Source organism: Spea bombifrons, chromosome 3 (assembly GCF_027358695.1).
Source record: "Spea bombifrons isolate aSpeBom1 chromosome 3, aSpeBom1.2.pri, whole genome shotgun sequence".
Classification (NCBI taxonomy): Eukaryota; Metazoa; Chordata; class Amphibia; order Anura; family Pelobatidae; genus Spea; species Spea bombifrons.
The window spans coordinates 62,862,354-62,889,930 of record NC_071089.1 but is presented as its reverse complement, the minus strand read 5'-3'; the positions used below and the strand labels follow the sequence as shown (position 1 = coordinate 62,889,930).

General features: G+C 37.7%; 1 protein-coding gene across 1 annotated transcript in view; it reads left to right on the top strand.

Moving 5' to 3' along the window:
* The window catches only part of LOC128483976 (uncharacterized), a 39,476-nt gene extending 12,011 nt beyond the window's left edge, over positions 1-27,465 (top strand). The window contains exons 14-41 of the mRNA XM_053460298.1: positions 209-364; positions 2,313-2,406; positions 5,597-5,740; positions 6,255-6,403; positions 7,240-7,351; positions 8,012-8,061; positions 8,324-8,494; positions 9,266-9,383; positions 9,844-10,006; positions 10,279-10,417; positions 11,383-11,536; positions 11,920-12,015; positions 13,379-13,522; positions 14,466-14,698; positions 15,657-15,795; positions 16,811-16,931; positions 17,270-17,379; positions 17,719-17,868; positions 19,296-19,349; positions 20,063-20,230; positions 20,589-20,741; positions 21,371-21,505; positions 22,061-22,213; positions 23,033-23,242; positions 24,576-24,696; positions 25,151-25,207; positions 26,219-26,349; positions 27,198-27,465. Of these exons, the coding sequence (XP_053316273.1) occupies positions 209-364; positions 2,313-2,406; positions 5,597-5,740; positions 6,255-6,403; positions 7,240-7,351; positions 8,012-8,061; positions 8,324-8,494; positions 9,266-9,383; positions 9,844-10,006; positions 10,279-10,417; positions 11,383-11,536; positions 11,920-12,015; positions 13,379-13,522; positions 14,466-14,698; positions 15,657-15,795; positions 16,811-16,931; positions 17,270-17,379; positions 17,719-17,868; positions 19,296-19,349; positions 20,063-20,230; positions 20,589-20,741; positions 21,371-21,505; positions 22,061-22,213; positions 23,033-23,242; positions 24,576-24,696; positions 25,151-25,207; positions 26,219-26,349; positions 27,198-27,296 (3,724 nt within the window). The 3' untranslated portion in view covers positions 27,297-27,465. The remainder of the gene's footprint in view (positions 1-208; positions 365-2,312; positions 2,407-5,596; positions 5,741-6,254; positions 6,404-7,239; positions 7,352-8,011; positions 8,062-8,323; positions 8,495-9,265; positions 9,384-9,843; positions 10,007-10,278; positions 10,418-11,382; positions 11,537-11,919; positions 12,016-13,378; positions 13,523-14,465; positions 14,699-15,656; positions 15,796-16,810; positions 16,932-17,269; positions 17,380-17,718; positions 17,869-19,295; positions 19,350-20,062; positions 20,231-20,588; positions 20,742-21,370; positions 21,506-22,060; positions 22,214-23,032; positions 23,243-24,575; positions 24,697-25,150; positions 25,208-26,218; positions 26,350-27,197) is intronic.
* Positions 27,466-27,577: the final 112 nt, after the last annotated feature.

The window sequence follows — 27,577 nt, the reverse complement described above, 5'->3', positions numbered from 1 at the left end:
TGCAGCTCAAGAAAAATGGGCAGGCAAATGTTATCTTTCTATAGTTATTGGCATATGTGTATCAGAAATTAATTGAAAAAAATCAAAGATTTAGAGGTATAGGTATATAATGCTGTTATAAATTAGCTGCGTTATGACCATGAAGAAACATTTGTATGTGCAACAGAAAGGTGTTGTGACTTACATTCTCTTAAATTACATTCTAAAGGAGCTATAAGATCTTTGCAGAAGAAATGGGATTTAATGAGTTCCACCTATACTTGAGACCGGTACACTTTGAGTTTGCATCTCACAAGAGGCAAGTGGACAAGCTTCCTCCTACGTTCATAACTTCTCTTCTGGAGGATGACAGCAGTGTAGACAGGTGAGTGGTCATCTTTGTTGACTCTTTTAAGGAAATGTGATTTAAGAAAAAATATACATTTAATAGATATTTTATATGAATGAGTTAAAGGCAACCAACATTTCTAAATCAGAATGCTTTACCGACAAAGAATGTGTGAAATTATGATTTATGGAATCTGGTGTTCTGTAGTGGTCTTTAGAGAATGTAAAACCAATCCCATACATTTCCCAGGCACTGTCCTGATAGCGGATCTGAGCCTTTGATTTCCCCTGACTGACCCAGGCAGCAGTAAAATCAGTGTAGGTCTGAGTCAGAGTATATATATATATATATATATATATATATATATATATATATATACCGTATTTGCTCGATTATAAGACGAGGTTTTTTTTCAGAGCAAATGCTCTGAAAAATACCCCTCGTCTTCTAATCGGGGTCGTCTTCTAATCAGACCTCAAATAGAGGTCTGATTAGGAGACTAAGATCCAGATCCCCCGCACCGCTGCAGGAGACCTGGATCCTCCTGTCCCCCCCCCCCTCCATCATACACACACGATCCGCGTAGACAACGTCCGATGCAGCCGGAAGGAGGTGTGGCTAGCAGCGGGGGTTGTCTGCGTCCGTCGCGTAGACCTTCCCCGACTGTCAGAGATCAGAGCTCCCCGCACCGGTGCGGGGAACTCTGATCTCTGACAGCCGGGGAAAGTATACGCGACGGACGCATACAAACCCCCGCTGCCAACTCCACCTCCTTCCGGCTGCAGCGGAAGGCGACGTCAACCCGCTGCCCCGGCTGGAAGCACCGGTAAGAGAGGGCTGAGAGGGGTGAGAGGGGAGAGAGGGGTGAGAGAGAGAGAGAGTATGTGTGTGTGTGTGTTAGTTAAATGGGGGCATAGGGCATTTCTGGAGTGGCGTTAAGGGGGCATTTAATAGAGCACTCTGCCTCCTGAAATAGGGGTATAAGGCATTTCTGGAGGCAGAGTGCTCTATACAATGCCTTTTAACTCCCTTAATGCCACTCTGCCTCCTGAAATGCCTTATACCTCCCTATATGCCACTCTGCCCCATAATATGCATTTTAACCCCCTAAATTCCAGAATGGGATATAGGGGTATAAGGCATTTCTGGAGGCAGAGTGGCACATAGGGGGTCAAAAGGCATACCATGGGGCACAGTGGCATATAGAGGGTTAAAAGGCATATCATGGGCCACAGTGCCATATTGGTGTGGCAAGCCTGGGGGCAGACGTGCGTAACTCGGGGACAGGTTGGAAAATACAAGAAATAAAAACAAAAAAAAAATTTATCTCAATCATAGCTTTTATTTAAAAAATAGTTTACATGAATTAACATTTACTGGTAAAACTTTTTTCCTTTAGGGTCATCTTATATTCAGGCATATTCTTTTTTTCCTAAGTTAATATTCAGATTTTGGGGGGTCGTCTTATAATCAGGGTCATCTTATAATCGAGCAAATACGGTATATATATATATATATATATATATATATATATATATATATATATATTAGAGTAGAGGTTGTAGCCTTATGATTCCAGTGGTGTCAATATCAAATAGCAGATGAAATCATTGTCTTGTGATAATCCCTTTTTTATTGGACTAACAGAATTTCGGAATGACAAGCTTTCGGGAACTTTTCTCCCTTTCCCAAGTCTAAAGCAAATGCTTTAGACTTGAGAAAGGGAGAAAAGCTCCTGAAAATGAAAATGATTGCCTCCTAAGCTCAGTAAGTGTTGCTGAAATGCCTCGCCAGCCCTGTCTCATCTCACATTCACATTCTTCTAACGCTAGGTTTCACATTTACTAGTTAATTATACTGCTCTGTGTGCACAGTAAAAACAAATATGCCAGAGATTAGTATATATTTATTGTGATTTAATGGAATTATACATTCTTGATGTACAGTACACAAGCAATATATCTGCATTGTTTTTATTTGATAGGTATACACCATCATCACAGCTTCTTGCCATTCATGAAATTGATGATAATCATATTGGGAAATTTAGCTTTTGGACAAAAGATGGTGTATTACAGGTAAAATCCCTAGACAAAACACAAATTATTACCCATTCTCGTGTATCTAGGACATAATATTTTGAGGTTGAAAACAAATATCACATTTGGTGTAATTGTAGGATCAGAAATGATTACATGGAATTGTAATTTTAGGAGCTAGCAGCACACAACATGTAGTGAATTGTCTTTTTCTGATTTTTTTTAGAATAAATATCTTCATTATAGTTTTCCATTAAACATAGAAACGGTTTGATAACATAAGATCTATAGTATTGCATTCCTAGTCTCACATAGCAGTAAATGTGGTGTAGATATTATTTTGTTAGGGTAGTTCCCTTATTTGTGTGTCTTCCTTGTTACCCATTCTCTTCAACGGTGTCCATTATATGAGCATAAGCCACAAGTGATTCTTCATAAATTAGGAATGACCCTCTAATACATAAGTGCCAAGCACTTCGTTAGCAGGAATAACATATAAGATCATCTTAAGTATAAACAAACATTGAATCATAAAACAAAACTAGAGACTTCATTGATTCTTTTTTCTTTTTTTAAAAAGTGCTGATTTTGAGAATGACATATAAGTAAAAACATATACATTTTGGGATAGTCAGTAGTCCCACATCTTCTGTCACTCTGAGTGTTCATGGGGTTTAGGATGGGGAAAAGGTTCTAAATGGAAAGTATATTGAGAGTAGTCAAAGCACTAGTAAAGTATACTCTGCCGGGAGACACAGCAATCAAATATTTTTCTGTACTTCTTTCTTCCATAACAAAATCATATTCTTGATAATAAAAAAAAAAAAAAAAAACTGTCTGCGCTTCTTACCCTAATAAAGTTGACAACAAATATATAAACATAATATAAATGAGAGGTTTTGGTTATATGAATTGGCCAAAGCATAATTAAGCTCACCCGCCACGTCAAGGCACACTCTCAATAGGGTGAGAACCTACTCTCACCTCCTACGTAGTGGGACATACCTCTGATTTATATTATGTTTATATATTTGTTGCCAACTTTATTAGGGTAAGAAGCGCAGACAGTTTTTGTTTTTTGTATACATTGTACAGCCAATACACTGTTTCTTGCTGCATGCTTACACCCAGAGCCGGCCTTAGGTGTTCTGGCGCCCTGTGCGGACTACTCCTCTGGCGCCCCCCCATCCCAAAAAAAGAAAGGAATAAAAACTTGTAACAAAACCCCAATCACTATATACTACGCCAAACATTGATGTGGTGTAGGCCTACCACTTCATTGTCTGGCTTAGGGATGCACCGAAACGAATTCTGGACTGAAACCGAAAGTGCAGCATTTACCTGGCCAAAACCGAATATGACCCCCCCACACCATAAAGAAATCTAACACTTTTATTTAAAGTAAGTAACACACCAAAATAGGACAAAACAATTAAATAACAATATTATATATATATATATATATATATGATTAACAGCAATCACATTCCTATCATGCCCAGGCATACCCAGATTCCAGGATGTACTCGCAGACTTGGCATGATAGGAGTATGATTGCCCTATCTACCCCTTCTCACTCCCTTCTCCCTATCTACCCCCTTTCCCCTGCCTCACTCCCTTCTCCCTATCTACCCCCTCCTAACTATCTAGCCTTTCTCTCTTTGAAGTTCACTTACCTTTCAGGAGTCCTGCGGTGGGGATGCAAGGCCTCTGCCTCCCAGCTCTGCCACTGTATGGAACAGAGTGATGGGAGTTATGATGTACTTTTAGAGCATAATTAGATCATGAAAAAGACATTGGAAATGGTACAGCATAACACCCATCACTCTCACACACTTACTAATCCACACATATACTAATCCACACATATACCAATCCACACGTATACCAATCCACACGTATACTAATCCACACGTATACCAATCCACACATACACCAATCCACACGTATACCGATCCACATGTATACCAATCCACACGTATACCAATCCACACGTATACCAATCCACACGTATACCAATCCACACATATACCAATCCACACACATACCAATCCACACATATACACTAATCCACACATATATACCAATCCACACACATACCAATCCACACATACTAATCCACACATACTAATCAACACATACTAATCCACACGTATACCAATCCACACGTACACTAATCCACACATATACCAATCCACACACATATATACCAATCCACACATATATACCAATCCACACATATATACCAATCCACACACATATATACCAATCCACACACATATATACCAATCCACACATATATACCAATCCACACACATATATACCAATCCACACATATATACCAATCCACACATATATACCAATCCACACATATACACCAATCCACACATATATACCAATCCACACATATATACCAATCCACACATATACACCAATCCACACATACACCAATCCACACATATACTCATGCACACATATACTCATGCACACATATACTCATGCACACACACATACACCAATCCACTCTCACTCTCACTGAATGCTTTCCTACCTTTCCTCCTTACAGCTTCTTTTCCTCCTCTTCGCTCCTCTTCTTCAGTTCTTCTGTCCTCTCTGTCTTCTTCCGGGTCAGAGGGCACGGACAGCGGTGGGCGCGGCTTCAGTGCTGTGCGCCGGGATCTGACCGGCGCACAGCAGCTGTTGCCGAGCGGATCACAAGGGAGCGATATCGGAGGTCTTTAACAGACCTCCGGCTCCCTTGAGCGATTTTAAGCCGGGTTCAAGGGAGATCCTTGAACCGGCTTAAAATCACTCAAGGGAGCCGGAGGTCTGTTAAAGACCTCCGATACCACTCCCTTGCGAGCCTGCTCCTCCAGCGGCGGACATTACTGTCCGTCTCTGGAGGGGTGCCGGGTGCCCCCCTGATGAGCGGCACCCGGTGCGGAACGCCCCCCCCCCCGCTAGGTACGCTACTGGAGGCAGCGGACCCCGCGGCGGCGGCGGACCCCGCGGCGGCGCCCCCTGGAGTGTGGCGCCCTGTGCGGTCGCACAGGTCGCACACCCCAAAGGCCGGCCCTGCTTACACCTGTTTGGTAGGCCTCGTATTATACATTTGTATTATTTGAGCCTGTGACTAGCTTAGCGCACCGACATTTTTTCTTTTCCATATTCTTGATAATGATGATGAAGGTTGGTTAATGTTAATATGTCTTTATCTTTATTTTATAAGCTGTTGAATAAATCTGGTGTAGAGAATATGCAAGTGGCCCTCGCTTGTCAAGTCAGCCAGAAGAATGCACTGGTGGCAGCTGTCCAGCTTGCCGCCTTCTGTCACATGGCTTCTTGTGCATGGCACAGTGGGGATGACACAAAGGTCAGCACAAAAAATATGATGTACCTGAGACCCAAATGGTATCTGTGGCCACAAACTAACACTAATTTATTTCTGTAATCTCTAATGATAAATCAGTTCTCAAATAACTAACATAATAATTTAAGGTCTGGAAGAGTTTGTCAGTGGAAATATCTGATCGAGTGAAAGTGTTTAAAAGATGGAGCTAAAAACGCTAAATAAAGGACATCAGCTTCTAGATACAAGACTGTCCATAAATATGCAATGTAGTCATTGTAGTGTTTGGTCCTTTCAATAACATGAAGCTGTTACATGTCATCAACTCCAGCAATATTTTTTTAAGAGAAAGCTGGCAGAAATAGTAAACGTGTGCATTATATATGTCAACAAATGCATAGCAGCACACATATATATATATATATCAAAAGGAAATGTATTCATAATAATAACATTGGAGTCCGCAATGCTAAATAAATGTGCACCAAAATAATGTTGTAATTACTGGTGTTTCTCAGAAGTCTTGTTAATGTTTTAGAATGGGCAATCAGAGGTACGAAGGCAGAGCAATTCTATAAATGAGAGAAATCCTGCATCATATGCGTTTGAGGACAACCAAGCGTCAATAGCACCCATGCATCATGCCAGTAGCGGGAAGCCCTCACAAGGACAATGGAATAAGAAAAGGTACTTCACTCAGAATGAGGCTTCATCAATAAAGTACGAGTTTTGCAGGAGAACTGCGGTTTCAACTCACGGATCACAGCGCATTATGAAGGGCCAACCCTAGCAAGTTTATTCTGCAAGAAGGGCTGAGCTGGCCTCACATGACACATAACACATAGATTAGTCTGTTTTAAGTATGTATCATACATGGTCAACAAAGCATTTCTTGCAAAAGAAATCCAAGGGGTTCTCTCTACCTTACATTACAGACATTGGCTTATGTAGTTTCTTTTTTAAATTAACTTATGTTAATATCATTTCTGATTGGAGGATTCAAACTTTATAAATAAAAAGACTGATGTCAGGTGAAACATTTTAGATACATTGACCCCACATTCGTATCCGCTGTTTTCAAATATATGATTCAATTAGTGGGGACAATCACTTATAAAAAGCAAAGATTTGATGATGATTTCCGAAATGATAACCATGATAAAAACTGTCAAGAAGAAAAACAAATGTCAGTTTTTTACATATGCACATAACTCAAAATTCCTTTGTAGGCCATATTAGTTTAAGATTGATTGACAACCCCCAAGTCAAAAAGTGATGATAAACAGCCTAGCTAGAGATTGTAGTGTGCCTATCTGCATAAGCTTAGTGCCTATGAGACCTCAACCAACCTAAGCCTATGCTGACACTGAGAGACAGCCCAAAAATTGTGATGGCCATTGTACCTTTTGTTTAAAAAAATGAGCTCAGCTGGTAGGTATGGGACTGCTGCTGCTGTCTCCCAAACCACATATTTCTTTCATACATAGTTAGGCTTTATGTTTTTGATTATACTTCTTTTCCAGGCTTCCAGAAGCTTTTGTGTCTATCCAGCTTGAAAAAGTGGGCCCACGTGATACAATGCTAAACATGTTCCTTCACAAGAAAGAATCGATGGGTACAGTGATGAGAAACCCTGTAAGAACCACACAATGGCTCACCCTGGGGGCATTTATTTGTTCTTCACTCTGTAAGGACTACATCACAAGGGTCAAAAATACACAAGGAAACTTTCACAAATTCTATGACATAGTGCAGGACTAAAAAACATGAAAAAGTATGCATATTACAATGTATTATGTATCCAATATTATTTGGAAAAATCTATATATTTTTACTACTCAACACATACAGTCCAATGAAGTGTGTCACAAATAAATTGTTCGACAGATTTTATGCCTTTTGTAGAACACCACTGGGGAAATAAATATATGCATGCATGGAAAACGAGCTTGCATAAAAAAAATCAATACATTTTCAGTATTATACCCAACCAATCACAAGTGTTCTGAACATATTCCTAATTGGTTGCTGGACAGTTTTATTTGACTGTATTCATTATGCTTCAAAATGTTTATTAATTGTTCACTGCACTTCAGGTCTGATTAGCACAGAGATTTTTCATTGTGTCCTAAATATGTACCGTATTTCCCCATGTATAAGACGCTCCCATGTATAGGATGCACCTTAATTTTGGGGCCCAAAATTTGAAAAAAAATGTATTACATAGTTATTGAACTCTTATTGATATAAGAGTTTTTTCCAGAGGGAGATTGACACATTTTTATTTTATTTCAGGACGAAATGGAAAAAATCAAAAGGGAGCTTGTAATTGAGTACAGTCAATCGTGAGTTACCTTTGATCTGTTTAATACGTTATTAAAATACGATTAGAAATAATTGAGACACATATACTGTAAATCAATGTTTTCTCGCCCCCTAGCAAATTGCTGTCACCATTTTAAGTTTAATTGTTAGGAAGACCTTCTAAAAATGAAGCTCAAAACCCTTGATTACACGTTACATGTTACTCCATCATGTCACACTGGGTTATGGTGTCATGATCTTGTTCTAGGCTTTCATTGTGAAATATGTTCTTCTTTTGTTTAGGTTACATAGACGTGTTTCCAGCTATTCCCTTCGAGGACAGATCATTGCTTATTGTAACAGCATAAATCATATTCTAGAGGAATTTCCGGTTGTTAGGAAAACATATTTTGTCTTTGGACTCCCCCAAGGAACAAAATCAATCCAGAAAGAAGCTCTTGAAACAAATCCCAGGTTTGTAACATTCCCCCAAGACTCCCAATACCTTTCAATGTTTCAATCATTTTAAACCCAACCCATCCTTACAAATGGATGGAAACTGACAATGGACTCTATTTAACAAACTTTAATATATGATATATGATTTCATATATTATAACACCATTGATATTTCTTGTGAAGTTACTTAAAACCTAAATAAACCTTAAGTTTGGTTCATTCTTAAATGTTCATTTATAGCTTTAGATCTTTCCATACAACAATCACCTGATGGATCTTGAAGTCTTTTCCAACTTACTTGTTTGTTTGTTTTTTACAGAATTATAAAAATGAAAACATAAAGTAACTTGAAAGTAGTACAACAGAACAAACTTCTATCCTCATTTTAAAATGATCACCAATCACATATTATGTTATCCCTCTCAAAACCCAAACTTCACCAAAAGAAACATTGATTATATCGTCAGTACGCTTTACTTAAACTGCTGTAAGATTCTCTATGTAATCCTTTGCAGTAGCAAAAACACATTTTTCCCTTGTTTTTTTTCCTCTCCCTCAGAAAAGCAAACAAAATCCTCAACCTTTCCTAGTAACGGGATGATATCTTCCATTGTATGTAGTTGACAGGAACGGAGATATGCGTCCTAGTTGTACAGTAATAAACCTGACTTGAATTGAGCACCTTAATTAGATTTATTAAAAGACAAGATCCACCAAAGCTAAACAAAGACATGGTCTTCTTGACCACTTTAATATAAGACATCTCTTGTATATATTTTTTTTCAGAACATTTCAAGAGCGCCCACATAGTTTGCTGACTGAGGATGGACAAATATTTCTCAATTTGTGGTATATTCCTCACCCGTCTGAGGTTCTTGTCATGTTTAAAATGTTGCCTGAGAAGGTACGTGCTGATTTGGTTACTTCATTGTTTTAGCAAATCAATGCAGATGTTTATAATTTTTGGGCTCACTAGTATTAAGTTATTAACTAATCTAAACAGTGTGCCAGTGGACCCTTAGTCCATCACAATATCTGTTGTTCCATACTCTGGTCACACAGAGTTAATCATGTTTGTGTTTATTTCTGTATGTAAGATGCATATATAGTTTTATATATATACCTGGATCACCTTATTTCTCTCAGACCTGTAACCAAGCCAAGAGGCAATATATAGTGGTACTTAATTGCAATGACGTATGTGAGAAATATAAGTAGGGGCCATTTTTAAGGCCATCGTTTGGTTTACCTTCACAGCTGTTGTTTTTAGTCGTTGTCTCTTCCTCAGAGTCACTGTTTTTAACATTAAACTTTGAAATCAATAATTAATGGAAATACACACTAAAGTGTTGTCTTGTTTGCAGGAAGCTTCTCGCGCACTTACCCTGACACTACAGATTATAGCTGCATTGCATGACATTGTTTCTTACATATGTAGCTTTGCCCAGCTGGGTAATTCAGGCAGTCAACATGGCGATATGAAGAATAAGACACTGGCAGCGGACTGGGGAGGCACCGAAGGCATAGGTAAAATATTGCCTGTGGTAGATTTACATTTACATTATTCATTAATCCTCACAGACACTTATCAAAAGAGACGCTAACAGGAGATTATCAGTGTTCTTCTTTTGTTTTTTTTAGGAATAGTATAAGAACAGGTGTGACTAAGAGGCTTACCTATGCCCTTCCTGTAATATCTATCTATTTATTGTATCTCCCTTTTTTGAAGTTGATTTTAATGGTAGGGGTTGGTAAAGTAACCTTAGTAGTATGCCAAAAAAAATGTTTTTGCATGGCAGGAGCTGAGCTACGGGATATACAGAAGTTAATTGACGGCCTTCAGAATCCCCAAGATCCCAAGGAAGTAGTGACATTGCTGCTTCTGAAACGTGAAGTCATGTTTCTGCAGTTTGATGCAGCGGTACGCCATCTGATTCGGTATGCAGTCTTTGTTTCTTGTTCCAGTGGACTATTTTTGGTGTCCAAACACTGTTTGATACTTATAAGCACAATGGTATATTTGCCAGTAAGAGAAATGTATTTGCTTGTATAAAGTCCCTGACAAAAGACAAGCACCCTTTACATCCATTTATGCAGCTAAGAACAGGCAAAGGTGTAAGGAATAGGGCGACCACATGTCCCTGATTGCCCAGGACAGTACTGCAATGGGACTTTAAGTCCGAGACATTGTCTTGGAATGAGAATGAACGAGGTCTTAACCAAGCAGGAGAGACATCTCCACTCTCCTGATTGGCTGAAAGTTCAGAAGCCTCTCCTTCACACAGAGCTCAGTGTAATCTGCAGCCATCACCACGTATGTGTTTATGTGACTTGGTTTGTCTGTTTGTGTGCCTGTGTAATATCTTGTAATAGAGGGGTTAATTCTGTGAATCTGCACATGTCTGATAATAGAGGGGTAAATTCTGTGAATCTGCTCATATCTGGTAATAGAGGGATTAATTATTAGAAACTACTCATGTTTGTTAATGATTGAATGTATATTATAATATAAATATATTATTAAATCTGAAATCAACATGGTTATCAAGGCTTCCTAATAATATAAAAAGCATTTTATGTATATGTGAATACGTGTGTATTTGATATATAAACATACATATATATATATATATAAACACCTGTGTATGTGTGCAATCTCAGCCGGCTTCATAGTGTTCATAGAAATAAAATGTGGTCGCCCTAGTAAGGAAGCACCTGAAGACATCAGCTTCAGGTCTCACTCTGGTTCTCTTTAGCAGAAGCTGAGTTAAGGATCCTACATTTTACAGGGTTCATTTTAAAGAGAAACAGCTCATACTTCATTTCCTTTGCTATACTTTAAGTGGCCACAATGTTTATTTTGTCATATAGGTGACATATAGGTTTATTCTTGTCGTCCTCAGAGATGCATTCTTGACTTCGGGAAATGTCTCTACCTTCAGGAGTATGACAGACAACATGTGGTATGGGCTACCAGCTCTGAGTAATGCCATGGCCAGGACTGCATTCTCCTCACAGCTGCCTGTGCCACAGCCTCTCGATCCGCGTAGTCAAAGGGTACACACACTTACAAATACTGCTTTTATGTACACAGATTACCACAAATGTTAAGTTTTTTTTGTTTTACATGACCACTTAAACTTAACATGGCCTCACAAGGAGTTTTTATGTGAAACACTGTGTAGACCCTTAATGTTTATTGTCATGTTAGCTATCCTGAACTATGCAACTTGGAGGGTGCATGTTCACATGATCATGTATGAGCTTAAGACAAGGCATCATGTGAGCTGTAGACCCATAGGTGCTGCCTCACAAAATTCAGGCATGACATGTGTTTGCTTCACTTATGACTCATTTTAGGCATATTTAACATTTTGAGTAAGTGTTGTGGTTGGTTTGCACACATAGTATATTAAAATTAGCATATTTTTTTCTTCTAGGCATTTATGCTTTATCCTTGGAGGACCTTTTTAGCTGATGGAGGACTCTTTCCTTTGGCAGTAAACAAGCTACACACCATTGGATATTACATGCAGGTAACATTATATTACTTTGCATTTGCCCTCATGGCAAATAATGAGAATTGTACTTAATGTTCATGTTCTTCTGACCACACATGATTTCTTTGCATGCAACTTTTAATTTGCAACTTGCAGGCGAGGGTATGCAAGTTGAATGAAAACTTTAAGATCCTGGCCTGCAACTCATAGATTTGAGTGTTCAAAATGCAATACATTCTTAAAAAATGAAACTTACATCATTACAATCATTAAAATCACTGTCCACTGAAAAGATGCCATTTATTTGAAAATAGGTATTTTTACAATGTTTTAAATTATCTTTTAGGGCCATCTAGTAGTATGAAGCCATCAATCCTCATTTTTGGCCCAGGGAAAGGGACCACTCTAGAAATAAAAAAAAGCCTAATGAAAACAAATAATAAAAAATAATCCATTCTGCATCTCATGGCTGCAGCTCCCTTATTTTCCTACACCTGCTATTTTAGAGATGCAGATAAGCGAGGCCATGCAGGCATATGCAAATGTGGGAGCCCATGTAACCATGGGTCATAAATCAAAGAGTGAAATACTGGCATAAGTGCATTTGTGTAATGAGTGTGTATTATATTGAAAATAATTATACCTGTTATCATTAAAATGATTGCATTAGTAGTGACATTTATTACTTTAGGATTATAGAATTTATTCATGGTAGTTCTATAGACCCTGTTGATGCTTTAGTGAAAAGGGTATTTCATCATTTCGTTCGTCAATAAAACGTTTTTTTACCACACACATTAACTGAAAAATATATAGAGTTGGCATTGACTGGAATACTTCTTTTCCAAGAGAAATTAAGGGAACAATCTTGCTGCCAATGTAGGCTTGCTTGAGCTATGTTTAAGTTAGGGTACTCCTAAGTGCCTGCAGCATTTATATCTGGCATTTGTATATTAACGTTACCAGTAATCTCAGTTTGCTGTAAAACACTAATTTCTTCCTGTTTTTATCAGGTTTTATTTAGGCTGTTATCTCTCCCTTTTTGCTTCTTTTTTTCCCTGTTCATTTTTACTTTTCTTCTTTTCTGTTAAAAACTCCTGTCTATTTCTATTGCGTGGTTAGAAGCAATATCTTCTGTCGCTCAGTCGTATCATCAATACCACAAAGAAAAGGCAGACACAAAGAGCACTCAGTCATATTAATGGCTTGGGAAATAATATAGGTGTCTTGATTGTGCACCTGCATTAAAATGATAGATGGTGTCATGGAGGACAGCTCTGTGCTAGGCCACATGTTTGGTATCTCAGGCTCTGTCGGGTAATTGATTTAGGATTTGGCTTCTTGATTTAGGACCTGTGCTCTAACTCCCTCTTGTCAATAATACATTTCTATTTCTTAGCTATGTCTCTGTGAGCTGAATGACCATGAGCTCAGTGTAGCTCATGGGGAGCTGGTTGGAGTCCAGCTTTTGATGGAAGATATCCTTCAGGACAACTACGCTTTTGTATCATTCACAGTGGAAGGTGAAACGGAAGCTAATCAGGTATTTAGAAAATGAAAGTATTCAAATACGTATTTAGAAACAGATTTTAACGGCTCCCCTAATCTGCCTGTTTTTCCATTTCTGGCTGAGTATTCATTCTTGATGCACGCCATGCAAAATCAGAGATCCTTGTGCTTAATTGTCCATGCGTTGGATGAAACTGTGCAACTATGAAAGAGTAATGTGGTGTTTGGAGCATCTGTACTTCAGATAGCTTTGCCCAAAAATGATGGAAAAGGATATTATATGTCCCTTGGCAGAAAATTATTGATGCTTATTGATGAGAAACAGATGACTTCAGTTGCAACTGCTTCTGAAGAGAAAGTGGGCTACTCCCTTTTGCAGGCCACATGATTATAGAGTATGTATTACATGTACTCTTGATTCAAATGATAATTATAGGTCTGGTTAACGTGTGTGTGTGCGTGTGTGTGTGTGTGTGTGTGTGTGTATATTTGGATGGTTGAAAATCCAATTCAGAAAGGGTTACAGCAGTCAGCATAAGGAATGCCCCCTGAAATACCTTTTGGTATCCATTGAGCAATGCTGAACTTTTTGAACCTAATACAGAGATTTGGAATGATTCTGTGATATATTTAATCTGACAAAGAAAAGACAGGTCAAAGATCAACAGATTAATAAAGAAAGTATTGTTCAAACATGCTGGAGTGATGTCAGTGAGCTTTATATATTAAGGTCCTTGATTGAATATACAGACATTAACAATGTATCATTTGGTTAGAATTATATATATCCATATTAACTACTATTTTTTAACAGCTATTAGAAAAACACTAATGTAGTATTGTATTTTTTACTCTTTGAACCACTAGCATTGAATCATTGGATTTCCCTACTTTTCTTGCTTATGTTAAATGTATGTTACACCATACAACATATATTTTGTCACACAAGTCATGGCCAATAACTTTAATCATTGCAGATGTCTCCTGAGTCAGTTCCTGTAGCTGAAAGGCAGCAGGACCTTGTGACAAAATCATCCAGGCATCAGGTCTTTGTACCCCATGACCCCATATCTGTGTACAAACTGCTGAGGGCATTTCTGATGCTTTGGAAGCAGCTAGAGGTGTGTAAAGACAAATGGGGAAAGCTGAAACTGCGAGTGGAAGAGATTAACACTGTGCCTCTCAATAGGCAGTTCTGTGAACTCTACAGGTGAGAAACATAGAATTTGACGGCAGATAAGAACCATTCAGCCCATCTAGTCTGCCCATTTTTCCTGGTATAAGACTTGGGTCTTAATCAGTCCTTGACCTTACCTTAGATTCTGGAAATTCATGTTTAAATTACCTCATTTTATTAGCCTCTTCCACTTCTAATGGGAGTCTGTTACGTTTATCTACCACCTTGAGTAGAGGTGAGATCAAGGTTTATAATTTTTGTGTGGTGTGCTTCTTGTTGAGTGATTGGCATGGGGGCAGGGAGGTAATATCCTCCTGGGCTGCCCTTATTCAAAGCTAAGTTTATATTCTTCCTCTCTGTGTTCAGGACAGGACCAAAGTTTGCGCAGGTTTCCCCAGCCAAATGGTTTGGGACATTATATAATTGGGCCTCTAGCTTTGACTTGCCCTTTGGGTTGAATGATACCAGCCCTACCCTAATTTCAATACATTTAATGAATTTAATTTTCAACCTATAAGGCTGCTAATAGCACATTGTTCAAGAATCATAGTACATCACTAAAGTCTGTGAGGTCTGACAATAAGTATAATAAGTATACAATCTAAGATCCCATTTGGAGTTATAGCTCAATGTTTAACTAGACAAAATACGTGTGTTGTAAGGTGTTAATGTTTCTAAAAGGTGTTGATTTTTAAGATTATTACAATTATTATATTTGTAATAACTGTAATTGCTGCATCACTTCAAATTTAATTTGATCCAGACTTATCTTGATAAATATGCTCTTTTATAAGAATTACAGTTCTTCATATGTTAAAGCATAATAGGTTTACTATAATTTATGAAGACACATCATCAACCAATGTTACTTAAAAGCAGTTCAAAATTGACTGTACCCCTGTATGCAATCAGTCTACATGATTTATCTTGTGATTTATACATTGTTCTCTTGGGCCTCTTGTTAATTTATATATTTTTGATTGTTTTCAAGAGATGAAATATTTTATCCAACAATGAAAGCAATTGCCAGACAAATGGGCAAAGAGGAAGAGTTTGAAGGGCTGACTCTGAGGTCTCAGGTTATACTTCCTCCAGAGGGTGCTTCTGAGATTGAGACCCGGGTTCGACAGGTGGGGAGAATATATAATATAAATATTGTTATGTCATAAGGAACACATGGACTAGAAGTCACATGTCTGTCCAATAGAAGACTAGGGAGGCATTTTATTTGTTATTGGCCAGATAGAGGTAAAATGAAACTCAGCTATGAAACTCAGGTATGAAACTAACGAGCAACTATATGGACTTGTTTTTTAGATGCTTAAAGCAGACATGTTGCCCATCTCTGCCCAAAGGAAACAGCTCCAGACATAAAAAAAAATTTTGGCCTTCTTGGGCCTCATCAAGGAGATATAGTTGGTATCCTGCTAGGCACAAGTGAGCAAGGAGGTCAATTCTGACCTCACCTTTTCACTTGGGTGGACGCCAAGAGATCCCTGAAGTGTGGAATTATATGTAAAAAATAGTTATCAGCAGAACCTAAAACAGACAGCAGGGAGACACTGTAGGGTAAATAATGAAGCACGTGTCCATTCTCAGTTGAGTTCTTCTCAGATCTTTTCGTATGTCATTTAATTCTTGAGGCATCTCTTGGGGTTCAAGTCCAGACATGATCCTCCTTGTGTACTTGTGCTTAGAGGGATATGAACTACACCCTACTGAAGCCCAAGAAGGTACAAATGTATGTTGGGGGGGGTCTCCGTTTACAAGAGAAATATGCCTTTTATGTTGGTTCTGGACTGTACTTGCAGGCATGATTACAGTAGAATGGCATGTCAATGGAGATTTGACCTATATAATGGTGCAAGTGAGCTAAAACTTGAGTCTGGAGATGCCATCATACTGCAGGCTATTAAGTGGCTTTTGCCACATATATCAGCTTCTATTGAGTAAAATTCTACTAGATCTACAAAACAAATATGGAGACATTTTTATTTCACTTATTTAATATAGAATTCCAGTGTTGACGTTGCTATATTTCAGATATGAAGTGTGGTGTACAAAAGAACTGAGGTAAATCACCATCACTTATATTGTTTTTTGTAAAGGTCATAGAAGTTCAACATATGCATGTTCTCATTGTAGCTCCAGAAAATCCTGGAAAGCTTTGAGAGTTACATGATTCATGAAGTACAAAAAAAGATAAGTAAAGAGATGACAATGGTGATATCTGAAAGAGCGAGAGAAGAAAGAGGACTGCCGACAGGTGAGTGAAATTCACTCCATAAAGTACTGCAGGGTTAAGGAGCAATAGCTTTGTTATTATTTATTGGGATTATATGTTATCCTTAGGAGATGAGTGGGTTAAATGACCAGGCTTCAGTTAACTGAGCTAACATCTAGGAGGATGTTCTCTTTTGGGTAAGGGGTCTTGACAAGTGTCTCTGTTGAGACTGAAACATTCATATGTAATAAAGCACTTTTTTGAAGAAATCCCTATAAGTGCTTATTTATTTGGATATATATATATATACGGTATATATATATATATATATATATAGTGATCAGGAAGACTATCATATGTATATTAAATATGTCTTTCAGAACTTTGGAAGCAACCTATCATGAAGGAAAACTTCTCACCAGTGAGGCCTCATATTGTTGAACAGTTTGTGCAGAGGCTAATGAGTGAACATAAGGACAGTTCCACTGAGGTATCCTTTCATACCTATTAGCTGAATAACATATTTTATTATTAATGACATAATAAACCATGATACCATATTGCCCCAGGAAATATAATTTACTTCATGTGCTCTTTGTGTAAAACTGCATTGCTTTGATTTATATTAGTGATGAATTATGAAAAATGGTACATATTAGTATTAGTAATTTTACATATATGATGCATCCCAACCTGACATGCTTCCGGTAGAAGTTCTATTAATTCATTAATTAACCTGCAGACACATTTAGAGCTTTACATGAAATTTAATGATTACTGTATTTTCCTCAGTTTGGTAACAATATTGTATTTCTTTTGTGTCTTATAGGTCACTTTCAAAAAGGGGCATTTAGAATCATGCCTGACATCACTGGCATGTGACATCATGGCAAGAGAGCAGAATAACTTTGAAACCTACTCCATGTTTTATGAAAATCTTCTTCAACAAGAGCATCAGCTGTTGTACCAGAAGGAGCAGGTATGTCAGTCCTGAAATCAGTAAGAAGGAAGACAGCTCAATTCTCTGCAGTTTACACAGTACACGGTTGACTTTTTAATACTCTACACTCATATTGGAGATTCCACACCATCACTGAGGTGCATTGAACAGAAAGTTTCTTCTAGACCATCATGATGTAATATAAATATTTGCGGAGGAGGTGGATGTTGAAAATACTGTTCCTAAGTGTTCCTAAGAGCAATAAACCATTTCTGCATAGATTAACATCTGTAACTGGTATTCTTTTTTAGTCAGAATATGTAAGTTCCATCATGGTAATTTACACTTCCATGTTACAACATAGGGGTTCCAGAGACATTTCTGTCTCAGGTTACATTTTGCAGCAGGGATAAAAATATTGTATGATCAGATGTCTACAAAAAACGGATACCCCTCTTTTGTTACTAAATTTGATGGCCCATATAGTCTGTCTATTTTTCTTGATGTGAGGGCTCAAGCCTTAATCAGTTCCTTGTCTGGTCTTAGTTTCAGAATAGCCATATGCCTTTCCCATGCATGTTCTAACATTTATGCTACTTTGAAATAAACTTCCCTCCTGTACTCTGTTAAATCCCATTATGTATTCTGCCATGTTTCTGTCATGGCTCTTCTCTCTATTCTCTTGTGGATAAACTCTTGGTCTTCCCGGATATTTTTTTACCCTACAAACAATTTACCATTTTAATAGCCTGCCAATGAACTCTTTCCAGAATGACAATATCCTTCTGGAGACTGGGTCTCCAGAACTGTACGCAATACCCTAGGTGAGATCTGATTAGAGATCTATAAAGTCCGTATGTTGAGTAGTCAAGTAGATCGTGTCAATCAGAAGAGAATTCTATCAGTCAGATGAGTAGGATGTGCAGCTCTGTTAAGAATATATTATAATTAAAGGAGTTCTGGGTCAACTTGCTTTCTCCTGAGTAGTCAGGATGATTTTCTTGAGCTAAGGTACAATTTTCAAGTCACCTGACCAGTCCAATGCCAAGTCAACTCCTACATGAATTTCAGTAAGTTTCATACCTCACTGCAGATTGTTAGTAGAGTTAACTTGATTTGGAGTGTAGTTTAGCTAGCAGTCGAGTTCACTTTAGTGAATAGATGAGTTGCTTAGTTTCAGTCATCTTGCAAGTCAACTTGCACTTCAGTCATTCCAAATCTACTTGCACAATGGAATAGACTCCATAGTGTCAAATAGTATTAAATTAATAATGCAATCTATGGGTTTCCAGTAGGATTAGCCCTCTGAGCATCAGCTAGACATTCTAGTGTTCATGGTATTGATTTTAATAAAAAATGCTACCCCCATAAAGTCATGAGCCCAGGAAATTACTTTATTAATATAGATAGTCTTGAGTCAAACTGCAGAAGCTGTGCACTGATTCATCCCACACTGTCTTTTGCAGGAGGTGCTTGCCTTACATGGAGAACTCAAGCAAACAGAAGAAAATTCATGCAAGGTGTGTTAAAAAGTTTAATTATGCTTAGACATGAAATATTAATATTTTTAGTTGTGCTTCTGAAGACACATATGTCTCTTATTTCAAAGATCTGGTGGTTTTTATTTTTAATTGAACATGTTCCCCAAAAGTTTGGTACAGTCGTATAATCGGGGATTTTAGAATCAGACATACATAAAATACCTTGATGATATGACTTATTTTCACAATCAGGTAAAACTACCACTGTGACCTGCACAAAAAGTTTAGGTGTATAGCCAAAGACATCATTAGTTTTGTTATAATCACATCAAGAAGTGTACTGTAAATCACACTTTACATTACTTCACTGGGTAGAGGTGAATTCATATGTCTACAGCAAATGGTCATAGTTCCAAAGGTTGATAGGTCATTTGAAAGTATTCTCAAATGAAGACGATTGAACATTATTTAACAGTTAACATGATGTTGGTAAGAGGATAATATGCTCTAGACGTTAACAGTCTAACCAATGATTCTGTTCCCACTAATGAAAGAGTAACAAATCTCTCCTAATGAACAGTAAGAAAAATGTAGCACAAGAGGACACACGGGGAAAATTCAGGGAAATCAAAAATAATGACAATGAGACCTTAATCCACTACCTTTCCTTAGCTGTTGAACACAAAGTGGAAGAACAGAAGAAAAATGCCCTTACTATGCCATGTTTAATGATACCCTTTGTTATTCATTAGGCAGCTGACCTGAGTCATGAACTGATTATTGAAATAACAGCTCTCAGAACCAAGCTGCAAGATCTAGAAGAACAGGCTCTCGTGGTTAGAGAAGAGATCACCAAGAAGGTGCAGGGTGAATACGAGGCTCTAGTAGCCACTTTATTTGCGACATGTGTAAATTTGAAGGTACGTGGGTTTTTTCAGGCATAAATCCATTCTTTAAACTACAGATCTTGTTATCACAATATGTGCTTCATGTGAACCCTACAGGGCCTGGTCACACAATGGCTCTAGCTTGTCTGTCCTGCATGCACTTGCTTGCTAACATTGGATAGAAAGATGCCCCTATCAGCTCACAGCCCTATGCAACTACCATGTTTGCCTATATGGCAGGACTGGCCCTGATTTTGTCACGGAAACAATAAATTATATCAGCAAATAATGGAACTTTATGTATTAACAAATGTCATAGCATGATGATGTACAAGCTGTTATACACGTTGTAAAGCTTTCACTCACACATACCTTGGTGTTCATGTTGCAGTCGAAAATAGATGATTATCATTTTAACATGAACAAGACAGTGAAGGAACTCATCAGTGAAGTCAGGAAAGAAGGTATAGATGACATAATCCTTCTAAAGAAGAAATATGGTTCAAAGAAAGATGACAATGATCTGAGAAACACTTTGGCCATGGTAAGTTTTGGGACTAAATCAATATGCCAATCTTATATGTAACACCCTTTGATATATCTAAATATCTTTAAAAAAACACCTTATTTAAATATTTAGAAAAAAGGACACTTCATTTTAAGCAGATCTAGCTGAATTATACTCCCAAAACCTAAAATTGTTTTAAAATACTTATGGCATCGACTTTATGGGGGAAGAGAAGCCCCTGATTAGCCCATCTGATCCTAATCCCGTGGAAAACACATACATATCATATGTGATTTATGTCATACAGTCATGCAATGTTCCAGAGCCTACAGAATTGCATTTCAGTATTGAACGGAGGACATAACCTCTACAGGTTTGTGCTGTATAAACCTGAAATGCCGTGTCCGTAGGATAATTTCTCTGTCCTCGTCTGCTGGGTTACTCAGTATTTCAAAAGATGGTTATGTTAATCTTCTAGTGCTTATAACCTTTATTCCATATGTGATGCCATTGTAAATAGTTGTATTGTAGCCTATGTAGCATGGTATGTTTGGCCCCCAGGTTTGTTCAACTCTGCTTAAGGGAATATTTGCCTTCCCTGTAATCTCCTATTGCTAATGTATTACATATTGTGGAATAACTGTCTGTTCTGTCTATTTATTCAGCATGACAAGCTGCAGTCTCTAAGAGATGAAAACAGTGGACTACAATCTCTAGTTTGCAAATTAAAGGCTTTAAATCACTGGAAAATAACAACCAAAGAAGGTCAACTACGTAACAAACTCAGAAGTTCTGAAGAGGTACCCTAAGTTAGCTCTTACCATCTTGTTACGTTTAATTGTGAATACAAAACTAAAGCAAATTATGACAGAAGAAACTTATTAGTAAAATGTGCACCCACTGTGCATGTTTATAGTATAGTCCTCCATAAGAATATTGGAAAACGTCACATAAGCTTTGGGGACCTCAGAGATGACTTCTCAACATGGATCTAAATGGTGGCTCTAAGCACCTTGGACATCACGAAAGCTTACAGGACTATCCAATATTTTCTATATGGCCCAATAAATGGTATCAACTTTGATTAGACCCTGAGGAGAAATTCTTGATTTCGCTTATAGCTAAAAACAAAGAATAACTTAAAACAAAACCAAATAAAAAAAAACATAACTTAAAACAAAACCATACAAACATAAGTATTTCACATAACGGTTTTCCAAAGAAATGGACACATCTTCACAAAATAGTTTCTCCCAATTGTTTATTTGCATCTGCTGAATTTATCAATGTGACATAAATCATAGTTAATCTGTACTTCTAGAACAAACGCTGATATCATGTTCATATTTTCACAGGAAGCGGTTCAGAATAGAAAGGAGGGCCTGAAACTAAAGCTGGTTGTTGAGCAAGAGGTGAGCTTGCTACGTCAGCAGCTGATGGTCGTAAGGACTGCTCTGACAAGGACACAGGCTGAGAACAGCAAATTGAAACAACAGCTGGGCAAACAGGTAGATGGAGTTAATGTTTTTTACTCGTTTGATACCAAAGTAGCCTATTTCATGAGAGAGAGAGATGTTTATTGAAATATTAGGAGAAAAAAATGAGCTCTACTACAATATGTTTACATCCACAGGACATAGAAAAACATCAATATATATAAACATAATATATATATATAGTGATACTGGTACGGTACAGAGTTTGAAAAATAATCTTGATGCCATAACAACAAAAGAAATGGTCCAAATGAATGGAAGTTTTACAGCCCTCCTTCAGAAGTAGTAGAGACTATTGCAGCCCCCTACTAACTGGTTTCCCGTGCCTTTTGTCACTGTTGTGAACACTGCGGCTAGACTAATATTCACCTGCTGTCTCATTGTGCCAATCATTCCATTGCCCCCCCTATACCCTCCAAAATCAAATTCAGACACCTGGCCCTGACCTATAGAACCCTTAATAACTCTGCACCGTCTACATCTCTACAAATAAAGGTATCCCGACTCTAGGACAAGATCTATCAAATGGGCAGACTAGAATGGGCCGAATGGTTCTTATGACCATGAAATTCTATGTTTCTATTGCATAAGCAACAATAATAAAAATATTCATACGTTATCTATTTAATTATAATGCTTGTTTTAGGGTCTGTGAACTAGTTTTCAAAGTTTAAATAAAAATAGAGATTGTAGAATGATTATTGTTCCATTTGGAATTATATTTAAAAAAGACGAATATACAGTAAATATAAAGTACTAGTAATGACGCCATCTGGGAAGGATGTAACAAGGGTGTGATCATTTCATGACTTCTTTATGCCTGGTCCACAGAAACAGTTGTTGGATGAGTCCGAGCATAGACACTCACAGCAGGCAAGGAGCAGACAGCAGCTGGAAAGCATAAAGTCTGCCAGCATGGACAAACTGCTGGAAGACATTGAGCAGAAAGAGTACCAGCTCCGTGGCCTGGCTGAGGAGGCTGATAGAGCTACAAAAATGAGTCAGATCCAGCAAAGCAAGATCAAAAAAGAAGTAAAGCAGGTAACAGCCACTTGTAGTGAAAGTTGGGTAAAGCATGCGTGTTTCTTGTTACCTCTTAGTTCAGTCTGAAACCAAATATTGTTTTTGAGGCATAAATCTAGGAACGAGATACGTTTGAATTATTTGAACCAAATAGCTGGAAGGATGCACCTGTAGCACCAGAAGATCATGAGGTCAAAACCTTGAGCCGTGGCCGTGACACACCAGGGTTTTAGGGATATAGTGATGTAATCTAAAGGAAAGCAAAACAGCCCTAGCCTCTACGAACAGATTTATTAAGTATTAGTAGCTGTGTAAATGAACTTTACAGTTTAATGTATGCATTTCCCATATGGATAGACCATAAGTTTCTTTAAATCTCTATTTGTAGAAGATGGGTAGACATGTTTAATGATGTATACACAGCATACATCTCCAATAAACCTCAGGATCACATAGTTCAGCTGAAGAAATGATGTATTTAAATGGCACATGAGAGGAAACTGGTTTGTCCTCTAAAGCAGTAAGTCCTTGCACTGGTTAAAAGTTATCAATGTATTAAACCATAACTTGCCAACTATCCTTATTTGATGGAAACAAGTCCTGGTTGCAGTACTCAGCATCTGACATACTTTGTTGCTGCTATGTGCAAGCACATATTATTAGCGGCACATTTACATTGTCTAGATACGTGTAAAAAAATTGGATTAATAGATTTGGTGCCATTATTGGGCACTAAGCAGCTTGCGAAATTTCAGTAAATGACTGCCCCTCTGAACTTATGGCATTATAGGCTTTGGTCTCCTAAAGACACTTAAATACTTTAATTGTTGCAAACAAATCCCTAAATAGCAGAATTATACCGTAGTTATTTGGTATACAAACCCAGTTTAAAATATGAATTTGTACCATTTTTACTTTGCTCACATGATGTTTAAAATGTAAGATCCCTCTGAGACGCATATTATTTATTTTTGTTAGATGAATCCTACAATTTGGTACAGAGACGGATGCCCCTGGCTGGTCCTGAGTATGCTGCTCATGGGTGTATTCAGCTGCCCCTAATTCCTGATCTTAGCCCAGGCTTGTTACGAAATTAGGGCTTTGCCTGCTAGAAATGATATTATTCATGGGATGCCATGGGGATGGTGTTCATTTTATCTTCAAAAAGATGTCGTATATATTTAATATGTATATATAACAGACACCCACTATACAGGTGCCTGGTAGAAGCAAATGCTGCATTAATCTCTTATTAATTAAATTATCGAGAAGTTTTGTGAGATAACACTGTAAAAAGCAGTCTGGTTGGGCATGTGACACAAGTTTAACTGGTTTCTGGTCTGTCGCCTAGATAAAATCACAGCTCATGCAGGAACGTACCATGAAACTAGATGCCTTCCAACGAGTGGATGAATTACAGACTCAAGTCTATGATCTGGAAATATCCTCTTCAATGCGAAGTTCACCTGCCGGTGAGACATAACTTCTAAGCATCTTAGACATGTCCAGTAAAGTCAAATTGCAGCTCATCTGCAGATACCTAAAAGCATTTTTCTTGTGTCTTTGTATGAAGACTTGTCTTCAAACTGATGAATAGGCTTAAATACCTTCTTCAACATTCGATCTCTAGAACCCCTCTACTGCATATTATATAGATCTGTATTCTGCTTATAGTGGTAGCCAAAATACTAGAAATCCCCACCACCCATACCTTTCTGTGACCTTATAGCATGCTGGTTTCAGATATATGCATGGATACCCATCAATGTCTGCTAGAAACTCGCATGTATGTTCCTTATAGCAAAAGTTTACCATCTGGCAATTTCATTTTTTACTTGAAAAATCCTTAAATAAGCAATTTTTTATTTTAATATCGCTGAAGTTATAGGTAATGCTGGGGTTAATGATACATTGCTTTACTCTTAGGAATGAGAAAGCCACCTACCTCTGCCTTATCCCACAGCACAAGAAGCCATTCAGCAGGTAATGGAGATTTGATTGGTTCAACATTTTTGTAAGACTAGAAATTCTGTGGCCTGTTTCATGAGAGACAATTGATGTTTTTCAAACAAAGTAAGAAACGTATTAGCCTTCTGACATTAAAGAGAAATAAGATACACTAATGTCACCGTAAGCATTTCAAAAAACCATCCTGCTCTGAATTGAAAAAAGTGTTAAGATTCCAAAATTCTTTAAGATTTAAAGTTCTTTGTAAAGTTTGCATTTTTTATTTTATTTTTTATTGATTGTGTAAAGTTAGTCTACAAAGGTTTCAGCGAACCCGAATAGCATCAAATACATAGTCTCAACACATAGCCATGTGGTTTGATCATCAACGACCAGCTTAGTCACTTGTGTTGGCCCACCTTCCTCTTCCTCTTTAAAAACTGAAACCAGTACCTTAGAAGAGCTGCTCAGCTTTTGCCAGGGAGGAGGCCACAATGTTTTCTTATGAGCTGAGATTGTGTGGTCAATCAAGCGTCTCATAAATTCCATTCCAACGTTGTAATATTTTACATACAGAGCAAGAGGTGCCTGCAGTTACAGAATTGTATTGGATTTTGATTGCTAGACAGTGGGGGACCTTCTTCATATTATTGTTCACCAAGGTCACATCTTTTAGAAGTATTTATTTTCTCCCCAGCTTTAAAGTATTTTTACATATGAGGTTGGATAACCAAATTTCATAATATGAAGTGAGACGTGGGGGAAAGGTTTATGAGATAATTAAGTGCATCATAGGTCTAACTGTTCTGAAAGGCTAATATTCAATGGCCTCTTTATCAGCCTTCCACGTTACAGAGCTAGTGCAAAGCCTTGAACATGATCCAGCTTTGCCCATTAGAATGAGCCCTTAATGGCTAAGGTTCAATTTTGTTTGATCTGTAGTTGATAATATTTTGCTGCATTTGCTCAGCATCTTAAAAAGGTTTATTGTTTTCTTTTCCAGGTCATGTATTTTAATAAAAAGCTTTCAATTATGTTTTTCTTTAGTCTCCTCTCGTGTCTCTCCAGCATGCCCTCATTACGATCTTGGGGCATCTGTGGATTTCCTTAAAGACTACTTAGCAGATGACGTTAAGCTCAATAACCAAATGGACATCAAAATACAGAGGCCTAAGACTGTGAGTGATACCGGAGTACAATATATATATATATCTATATATATCTATATCTATATCTATATACATACACACACACACGTGTGATATTCTGGCTTGGAAATTTGTATCTATTTCCAATTAAAACTAATATAATTCCTGTAGAGCATTATTGGTCTGGATTCATGTTGTTCTTTAGCATGTCTTTCTAGCCTCAGCTTTTCAGAAACGTATGCAGTCTGTTGTGGGATTTTCCTACAACATCATACTACTGAATATTTGTAAACTCATTTTAACGCGGTGAATCTTGTGATACCATTTTGGGGGGGTCCCTTTTAATATTAGATAAGAGACAATTTGACAGGTTTCCTTTAACTATTAAAACAATAATATATTGAGGGTAGGAAATACGGTAAAATCAGTCTAATAAATACTAACATTAAATACCGGTACTTTAGTAGGATGCAGAGAGGGGGAAGTTTTTTACACAAGTGCAAATAACACAACTTCCATTCAAGGTTTTCCTGGAAAGTTAGTTCCTGTTCCCAACGTATGAGATCAGCCAGCGCGGCTTTTAATTAGACATCCGAATAGGATCTAAGCACTCTTTTTCAGGTGTCTGTTCCTTTCGGCAGTGCTCCCTGATGGAAGGGAATGACCGATCCTATGAACAGTGAAGGTGGACTGGTGTCTGCTGCCATGGGAAAGTGCAGGCTGTCATCATGCCTTATTAATGCAATTTTAAGGATCCCTTTATGATACATGAACTGTTTAAGCAATAGTATTATGCGAGTGCTATTATGTTGATGATTACTAAGTACCAAATGTTAGATTTGACATCAAACGATCATATATTGACTTGTATCTTTTAGGTGCCAAGCAGATTCAGAAACAGAGCAACAGAATTGAGGTCTAGTACATCGCAGGCCATCCTCACACAGCTTCACGAGCTACGGCTAAAAAGTAAATGAACAAATCGGCGTTCTCTGTCCCCTGTAGATGACGGATAACCACATCGGTGTATTATGGCTGTGGAGAAATACCCCATGCATTCTCAAAGCTTCAGGAGCCTGGCAATTTCTGGGTGCCTTAATATACTGTATGCAACCATGCTACAAATAAAATGTATGATTCACTTTACTAGATGCATTTTCGCATGTGAAAAGAATCCTTACCCTTCTTGTGTGTTATTGCCCCAGTTATTTAAACAGAACTGGGACTTCCGCTTCTCATTTCTGCAGACAAAAAACAG